Source organism: Poecilia latipinna, unplaced genomic scaffold, assembly GCF_001443285.1.
Source record: "Poecilia latipinna isolate Pla-1442-1.1 unplaced genomic scaffold, P_latipinna-1.0 Scaffold787, whole genome shotgun sequence".
NCBI lineage: Eukaryota > Metazoa > Chordata > Actinopteri > Cyprinodontiformes > Poeciliidae > Poecilia > Poecilia latipinna.
The window spans coordinates 336,037-345,764 of record NW_015113403.1 but is presented as its reverse complement, the minus strand read 5'-3'; the positions used below and the strand labels follow the sequence as shown (position 1 = coordinate 345,764).

The 9,728-nt window shown below is 38.2% G+C and overlaps 1 protein-coding gene across 1 annotated transcript in view; it reads right to left on the bottom strand.

Moving 5' to 3' along the window:
* Positions 1-1,991: 1,991 nt before the first annotated feature.
* Positions 1,992-9,728, bottom strand: part of bckdhb (branched chain keto acid dehydrogenase E1 subunit beta) — a 70,744-nt gene continuing 63,007 nt past the window's right edge. The window contains exons 10-11 of the mRNA XM_015046676.1: positions 4,517-4,668; positions 1,992-2,446 (exon numbers count right to left, since the gene is read on the bottom strand). Coding sequence (XP_014902162.1) covers positions 4,528-4,668 — 141 coding nt within the window. The 3' untranslated portion in view covers positions 1,992-2,446; positions 4,517-4,527. The remainder of the gene's footprint in view (positions 2,447-4,516; positions 4,669-9,728) is intronic.

Here is a 9,728-nt window from a genome sequence, read left to right as displayed (position 1 = left end):
CATCTAAGTTCATGCTGCTGTTAAACTTACTCTCCATGTCGTCATGTTGGTCTCCCAGCAGTTTCAAGTTCAAGATAAATTTGAGTCTCTGTGATTTTTAGCCTAAGAATGATTTTCCTGATCCTGACCATCAAAAAATGGTTTAGAAGAGATCTCAGTCATACTAAACTAACAGTTTAGAGATATACTGGTGTAAATAAGACCATTAAACCCCCGTAGTCTTAATTACATTAATGTCCATGTAAACTTTTGACCAGTGGGTCTTACCATAGGTTGTGCATTATTTATGTCTCGTTTATTTCCTGTATAGGTTATCAGTGGCTACTGGATCACACTTTTGAAGTTTTCCTGCAGTTTTCATTCAACTTCAAGTCATTAGTTTAAAACCAACCAACATTGTGAATGTATGACTGACAGCAGCATAAAGGTCAGGACTCAAATCAGATCAGATCATAATCCAAAAAGGTTATGATTGCGTCATCCTTCGACTACGTCTTCATCCTGCAAACAAATGTGTTCAATTAAACCAATGGTTCTTCTTAACGGTAAATACCGCTGCCTCTCAAAAAAAATGCAACCTGTTTTTTTTTTTTTATTATTATTTGCCTGTGTTTTCCAGGTATCCTGACATCCTCCCACATTATAGCAAACACGTGTAGACCATAGTTATCCCGGAGACCGAACGCTAATAAGTGGACATAGAAAATAATAACTGAACGTCTTCTAAAAATGGAATTTTCTTTGATGCCGGATATTTTCTTTAGGCCCATCATCTGACTGATAATTTATTTGCCTTCTTTGTAATAGTTTACACATAATTTAGGTTTTCTAAAAGTGCAGGATGCAGTTTTAGCAGTAAGTCAATATGATATCAGTGTCAGAATCCAAAAGCAAGATTTGGATAAACTGACTGGAATGGACATAACAGTACAGAAAAGATCCCTACCAAACCAAATCCAGTAACATCAGGGATGCACCGGTCCACTTTTTGCACTTCTGATACTGTACTGAATTACCAATTTATTTGATAAATCTGCACCAGTACAGCATAATTAAATAAACCAATAGCTTCACAAGTTTGGTCAAACATGTAAAAACAACTTTCACTTGATCAGTCCATGAAATTAAGAGTAGAACAGCCAATGTGAAATAAATAAGAACCTGAAAGTGAACAAATCTTTCAAATAGTTCAGAAAGTAAAATTAGAGATTCTAAATATAATGTAGAACTAAATAAAGTATGACTTTGCTGAGAGTATAGTTTACGAAGCATAGAATCACAATGAATAGATCTGTCCTCATGGATCGGGCACGATGTCACCGATACCCGATCTAGAATTTTGTTTCAATACCGTGACCGATGTCGATATTAATATCGGATCGGTGTGACTCTAGGTAATTATTAGGTAGTTATACATCATAAGAAAGTCAAAAAGACTGGTTAATTAAATGAAAATGAAATATTTATTAAACAATATCTATTATTTATTAGTGAAAGCAGATGAATAACTGCCTTATATAATATGATCCTGCAATGTCTGCAGTTTGATGATTATTCAAACCAAGCCAATACTGAAACGTTGTCTTAAAAACAGAACATAGATATTCATCCATATTTAAATGAACCACAGTCAGAGCAAAGTCAAGAGCTACTTGTGTTTCATTAAGTGAAAAAATAAAATTTGCTAAAAGTTGTTGGTAATTATTCATGGCTGATACAAAGATGGATGCATCTGCTGTTATCAGAGGTATTTGTACTGGATAAAAAAAAAAACAAAACAAAAAAAATGGATCTGAATTTAAGCAAAGGATGGAGGTGAAATGGAGCAATGTGCATTGGTGATCATATGTGAAGCCCTGTAACGTTTTGCAGGACCATTTCTGTGTGAAAATCTACGTGATTAATGTGATCTTGGGACCAGATTATAAAGGTCAACTTGTATTTTTTTTTTCTCGGAGCAATAAATTCAAACACAAACAACGAAGCCCAAATGTTGTGAACTATCTATTTGTTTTATTTTGATCGAAAAGAACAGACCGTTTATGTCGATACACTTCATTTAATGTGAAACTAAACGAATCAGGAAAAAGGTCTGGACACGTTACAGAGTAACAGCACACAAAGCAAGGCAGTTACATATTCAACCAAGTATTTCCCCGTCTATTAATAAATGTGTTATTCTATGCAACAGCTAAAACCTACATGTCTCCACCGTTCATTCGGTTGATCAAGTCTCTTCTCCTTTGCAGTGTGGAGGTAAGGTAACAGGCTTTTAAAATGAGGAACAGAGCGGGGCATGAAGGCCATCCGGACTGTGTTTCTTATTGGATGGTCGACAAAGTGTTTCTTTTTTCTTTTTGTTTTTCCACCGCTCTGTCCTGGTTGGATGAATAAAGAGTAAAAGGCAGGGAGAGAGTGTGGAGTTCACATCCAACAGAAACTGGCCCTGGAGATGGTGAGGATGGAAGAAAAAAAACAAGAAACGTTGGACTGGATTGAGCAGAGAAGTGAGGAAGAGAGGCGACATGTGGGAATTGATTAAAGGTTTAATAAAAGTGTCATTCTTTCTCATTAGCCAAGAGTTGAAAAGCTATAACTCAGGATGAGTTCCTATGAAATCCAGAAAGGTTTCTCATCAGAAAGGATGCGGAGGATTCCAACACATGCATTTCTGACATTACTCCCCAATGAAACCAGTAAATAATATATAATAATTGGTGGCAGCTACACATGTTTGCTAAAACTGTCTGTCATGACAGTATAACACAAAACAGATAATGTTAATAAAAAGTAAACTACAGAACTACAGAGCTCGGTCAGAAGCAACCAATCAAAGCCAGGAGGAGGGTCTTAGTGCTGTAAATCATGCTCGATCTCTGCTACGCTATAGCACCTTCTCGAAAAATAGAGAGTCCTGGATGCTAAAGCTAGTTAGCATTACACCGATGATGGCAGATAAATGGTTTTCCTAGAACTGTAAATAGTGTTTCCACTATTAGCACATTGAGCAGCACGTACACAACGGTGATGGACAGCAGTAAGACCCTCCTCCTGGGTCTGATTGGTTGTTTTTGACTGGGAGTGGTGCTTGATTTCTTCACAATCCATCTCATATTGTACTCTCATGACATAATGATATTTCTAACAAATGTGCAAGAAGCTGATATGTTTTTTTACAAAAGTTAAATACTTTAGCTTTAAATCCTTGGGTTTTACATCTCAGGCCATAATAAAAACATCCCATCTGTATCAGGTTCTACCAGTATTTAAGTCTGAGCCCAGCTGATTCCATATCATCATTACTGCAGCGCCTCGAATCAGTCCCGGTTGAATTATTGACTATTTTTTTCCAGCAGCATGTTTAACAGATGGTACGAGGCATTTATGTGAGCATTACATCCAAACATCTCTGCTTCGGTTTAGACGCAACATTGCAAATCGTGCTTCCTTCTTTCCAGGAAAAAAATAATAATAATACAACTATTTCCTCCTGGCAAACCTTGCTTAAGTTTTTTTTTTTTTTTTTTTTTTTTGCCATGGACTTTAACATCCACCATGCTAACTGAAACCAGCAGAGTCTGACATGTACCTGTGCCATGTCTTTGCCATGTTTTTTTCAGCCATTCGCTGTGATGTCAACACCTGGGAAATCTGACACATTTCTTTAATGTCTTCTGCTGGTGAATCACCTCGGCTTGAAATTATGGACTTCAAATTGGTTGGAAAGGGTTTTACAACTTTTGTAAGATTCATGGAGAACCCCAATTACTCCTCTGAGGTCATTGCTGATGTTGTTCCCTCTTGGTATTGAGTTAAAACACATCTTCGTGCTCCATAGCAACAAAGACAGCTTTTCAGGAGGCAGCTCCACTTGCTGGTGATTACAATTCAAAAACTGACTTTCCCTCTAAAATTGTACGAGTGTACTCAAGTTTAGATTTAAAGGATCTCAGTGTTTTGGCTGTTTTGCAGTTTTCTGGAAGTTTGTTCCAGATTTGTGGTGCATAGAAGCTGAATGCTGCTTCTCCACCATTGGTTCTGGTTCTGGGGATACAGAGCAGAACCAGAACCAGAGGACCTCAGAGGTCTTCTGGTTAAAGATCAGCAACAGCAGGTCCTTAAAGTATTTTGGTGCCAAGCTGTTCAGTGATTTATAAACAAACAAGTTTTTTGAAAGTCTATTCTCTGAGTTAGTGCAAAGTCTTTAGAAGTGTTGCTGTTTTTATTGCAACTTATTGTAAAATTATTTGTCCATTGGAAAGATTGGATTCTGAATGAAGTAAAAAAAAAAAAAAATTAAATAATAATAATAATAATAATGTTTTATTTACTGGACCAGTACCAATATACTAAAGATTGCCTAGTTTCGAGTTCTTAATAGTAATTATATTTTTGTAAAGAAAAAAACAAAACAAAACAAGCTAAAGCACATTAATTGCAAAAAGACTTTAAACACATTAAAAAAAAGTCTCTCTTCTATGAATTTAGTTCAAAAGGAGCCATTGGGTGTTTGTACCTGACAGGGCTTTAGTAGTTGATCATCCTCTTGATTGCATCGAAGCACTTCCACTTGTCTGGGATGTAGAAGGGCTCAAAGATGTGAGGGAAGGGGGTGTCGTACCCGCAGACCCTGGCTATAGGAGCCTCCAGGTTAAGGAAGCACTCCTCCTACAAAGGGGGAAAAAAAAAAAAACAGCTGCTGTTGGTTCAAAACAACCCATCTAATCCCACAGTTTTTGCTCATTACATAAATACATGGCACAAACTGTTAGAACTGGTTTGTCAGAGCAAATTAAAAAAGGACAAATCCATAACTTTGATTTATCCGACGCATACCAAGATGGCTTTGACACTGTCGGTAATTACAAGCAGACACATGCCTGCAAACAGAGGTTCAAATAGTGCGAGTGAAAGCTTAACACAACAATAAAATCCTAATGCAGTAGTCTGGAACAGATGTGATGGCTGCGCTGGAAGCTTTGGCTTAGAAGAAGAAGAAGAAGAAGAAGAAGAAGAGAAGGAGGAGGAGCAGCAGATTGGGAGCAGAAGGCGAAAACAAAACAAAATGTGGCGAGGAACTTTGCTCCTTTTAAACCATTTTTAGCCTAAATCTGATGATTTTTGTTTAAAAAAATTGGTTGGTGGATTTTAAAACAGCTGGGAGTGGAGTAGAGAAAAACGGTGTTAACCATCTGTAACATAATGATTAAGTCATTTGGACAGTCTCTCTCTCAAAAAAAAATTTCCATCAATCTTTGATTTGTGGGAAGCAACCTTTCCCAACTGTCATTTTAGCTAATTAAAGACACTTTCTTATATACCATCAACACTTAGAATCTGTGCAACATGTGCAGAATGTCCGTTTTATTTTTCAGAAATACTTGGGATCAAATGGAGGGTTCCTCAAAGTGGGACAATACTCAGGCAGTTTGGCTAAAGTACAAATCAAACCACGACACGTGGCTTCATATGAACTATTCTTCTCTTTCCTAGGAAACCAACAAAAATGTTGTAAATTGGACCCCCCCCCCCGCGGGCAATCAGATAGAGGTCGTTTAGATCAAACCGAGCGAACGACCCGTGGTGAAAGCTCACGACTGATTGACCGACTGCGTCAAAAACGACGAATCCGCACGCCGACAGTCACGCTTGTAGATATTTGACAAGGCAGGATGTCTTCACTGCATCCAAAGCTTTTCATTTCCAATAAAACATCTGACAGAATCCTGAGTAATGTCACACTTAATGAGGGGAATGTCTGTGTTTTCAATTTTTGCAAGTCACAAAAAGAGAAAGAGAAAAAAAAAAATCGAGAGAAACCACCGTGGGTGTTTTTCTTTTATTTCGCTTGCCTCGTTTTTTCCATAAAAAAATTATTCTGAGAACAAACAAACATGCAAAACCATATTACATGTTTACACATCATCTAACTTTTCTTCTAGGAAAAGGTTGAGCTAATTACAAAGCTAATTCCAACTTTTAAGTAAAGGATTTGTTGTAAACTTGAATTTTCATGCTATATTGGTCTCTTCGGAGCCAAGGTTCAATATGCCTCTATAAAATACATTTAAAAAGTCACTGAAGAAAGCAGGCAAAGTAGCTCTGAGATGTGATGCATTGCAAAAAACAGTTTTCAATCATATTTGCTCATTTTATCACAAGTTCACATTTATGCAAACATATCATCGCTGTATAAGATGTAGGATGGGAACTCTGGCTTTGCTAATAAGGATTTGATTTTAGTTACTGATGAAGTCAAAGATCTTGGACTTTCCATTTAATCTTTTCCAAGTGTTCTCCAAGGCCAACTGTTTGATAGGTCAAGATGTGTAGAAACGATAATTGACGCGTCGATAATTGCCGTGTGCTTGAATCGCGGCTCTAAATCGTAATCGAATCCAGTTGCTAAGTGCATGAAGATTCCCACTTTTATTTTACCGTCGACAGTTTGATTCCCTCTTTGTCTCACTGAAACAATCTGACGAAACTGTCAACTCTAAACATGTTTGCAACGACAATAATCAACAATAAATCAATAAAATAAAACAGATGTCTTCCCAGAACCAAATTATCTCTGAAAGAAACTATTGACAGCAGAAAGGCTGTGCACTGGCAGTGTTCTTACGTGGTAAACAGTCTGTAAATCTATCAAATACAAAAGATTGATATATATGAAACACATTTACATACAATTTATGATATTCGTATGCTTATTTGACTAAATAGGGGAGCAACATTTTTATGGAAGTTGTCTTAAATGGCCAGAAGAGCCTATAATTACTCAGAACACAAACACTGGACCGGTTCTACCTATAAAATATTCTGTTTTCAAAACTTATATAAATAGTCACAACCCACAGCACATACTGTTTCTCTTCATCATTTATTTTAATCCCTCTAAAGTGGATTTATCTACACACTTATCGCCTGTGAGCACTTGAAACCAAACTCCTTGTTTCTGCGCAGCGTCTCGGCCAATAAAGCTGATTTTAATTCTGCAGCTGACTAATTTGTCAGGATAATTACTGAGCTGGTGTAGAGAGAATAAGGAATTGCCACCCGATCCTCCTGAATGCCTCTATTGGACTCATTTTATCCGATTCGGCTTGGCTTGTAGGGCTGGACCTCAGCGCCTCAGGACACGCAGCACGCTCCACCCTGCTAATTTAATCTCATCAGCTTTAATGAACATGACGATACAAGTCCAAGAAACCCCCCCTCATGTTCTCCGCTGCTACTTTTGCCTTCCTTTTGCCATAGCGTTTTCATGTGCTGACAAATGTCCACGTCCTTGGGGGTTTGTGATTGGTATTTAAAGACCGCTCTTTATTCGGTGAGTGAGTTTGAGTGTATGAGAGGGTTGGGGGGGGGGGGGGGGTAATGTTTTTTATATTTGGAAAAAAAATACAGCTAAATACAGAAAATCCAGACTAGAAATAATTCAGGCGCCCCCTGTACGTTGACAATAGTGAATAACGTGTTTTCTGGATTATAAGGCGCACTGTCAATGAATGGTCTATGTTCGATCTTTTATCATCCGGACTGTAAAGCGCATTAAGTGAAACAAAACAGTCAAATAAGTCAGATAGTCAAAACACGGTACACGTATTACCTCACAACACTCCTGGTAGCCGTAATGTAACTAAAACATTTTGACAGATCGCCGTGAGAGCCTGTTACCACACAAAATCAATAGGTCAATAAGCAAAACCAGACTTAATCCATATTAATTCACTAGAGGGGGCTGTTTTACTCCAGAACAATGTATAAAGTGACTGTCATTTTTTTGGTCAAATGCAAGTGCACCTTTTAGTCTGGAAAATACGGTCCAGGGCAAATACGGTACCCACGTTTTGTGCCACTGTTCTTTCTGGTATGCTACTTGGACGTGCTGTCAATTGTCCAGATTTTGAACAGATAAAAATAGAGAAGAGGCTTCGAAGCTTATGAATCTGATGTAATAATCCTCTGTTAAGCAGCATTTAATAAGAGTGCTACAGCAAGTGTTCAATGGACGAACCTCAATGTAATCTCTGTGAACCCAGCAAACCTTCTCAGAAGTGAACAGGCATGCACTTGAAAAGCTTTTAGTCCATGCAAACCTGCTGGTACTGTAACATTTTGTCATGTTGGGTCTTGCTTTTTCTTAGAACATACATCTAATTATTAATTATCAAAGAGCTTTTGTGTTGGGTTTGTTTGGTGGATTTTAACAAATGGCAGTAAAACGGAAAAAAACCCCTCCCAAAAAGTTGAATATTATTTTATTGGTGAAGATGTTGCTGTGAAAGCTAGCCTATGACGAGTCAACAACCAATTCTCTGCATGCAGACAAACAGTCAGACTGTACTGTAGACTCTGCTCTTTAGTCTGGATGAGATCTGTAATCTCCTTTAAATAAATTTACTGGAAGTGGGAGGAAAATACAGTAGTCTGACTGTCTGCCACCAAAACTGGACAGGGAACGGCCACACAACTCAGATTTCATTCAAATCATTGTTTAGCTTTGAGGAAGTGCATCATTATATGTAATATAGTTAAATGTCAGAATAAAAATATGTTAACATGGGAGCAGCAAAAAAAAAAAAAAAAAAGTGTCCTCCAGCGGCTAAGGGTTTTTAAAAATACTTTCCAGCGCGCCCGGAGCTTTGCACTGATCACATTGTGTCTGATTGTCAGAAACACCCACAGAGACGGCAAGGTGCCTACAGCCACTTCTATACGAGTCCATGTGGCTTGACTGGGGCTCACACAAACTGGTAGCAGGTCACATGTCGTTTAAGCTGTCCATATTCTAATTAGCTCTTGGTGCAAACTTGTGGGAGGGTACTAACTGAAAGTCTAGTTTTCTGCTCAGAAATCCCATTCCTGTGAAATAAGCTTGAAAAGCATGAAGAATTCAGATTTTCCATTGTGTCAAGAATGCGGCTTTAAAGTATGTTTTCCTGGTTGGGTCAGAGCCTTAATGGGGCTGTTAGTGCAGTTAGTCTCTCCATGTTTCAGCTGAAAATGTATCTCGATGCTTTTGCTGCGGAAAAATGGCAATAACTGCTTTTGGTATATCTGAAATTGTATTTTGATCAGACAGAAAAGCATGGACTTGTGTTGGTTATTGTGAGTGTCTTCAGTCTTTCAAGGTAACCGTGATACATCCCCCATACTGTCATACTTGCAGCATCACTCTAATACACTGTATACATTTCTTTGTATAAAAATTTGTTTTTCGAGGGACTTTGGGCTGCGTTCACACTGTTTAATCCATTTGTCTAGAAATTGTTTGGGGAGGTGTAAATGGGCAATCAAACTCTGATTCAGAGCAAAAAAAGCTAATTCTGGTCCGCCTAAAAACCTTGGTCTCAGTTTGCTTGATGCAAGCGGTCCAGAGACTGCTCCAAAAGCAGGAAGTGGAAGCAGCACGAGGCATTCTGGGTAAATACAAAAACAAACATGAGAATCTAGCACTAGAGCAGTGGTTCTTAACCTTTTTTGAGGTACCGAACCCCCCAGTTTCATATGCGCATTCACCGAACCCTCCCCCCTCGACACAGAAAATAATTTGCGCTATTCTGATTTATTAATGTAATTATATTAGTTGTATTACCTCTCCCACGCCACTAGAGGCAGTACCAACCCCGAAAAGATGTGACTAAGGAGCAGATTTAGAAGTACACCGAAAGCTACAGAATTTGGTAAAAACGGTGAGTTTTGCTGAAGTACTTGAAGACACA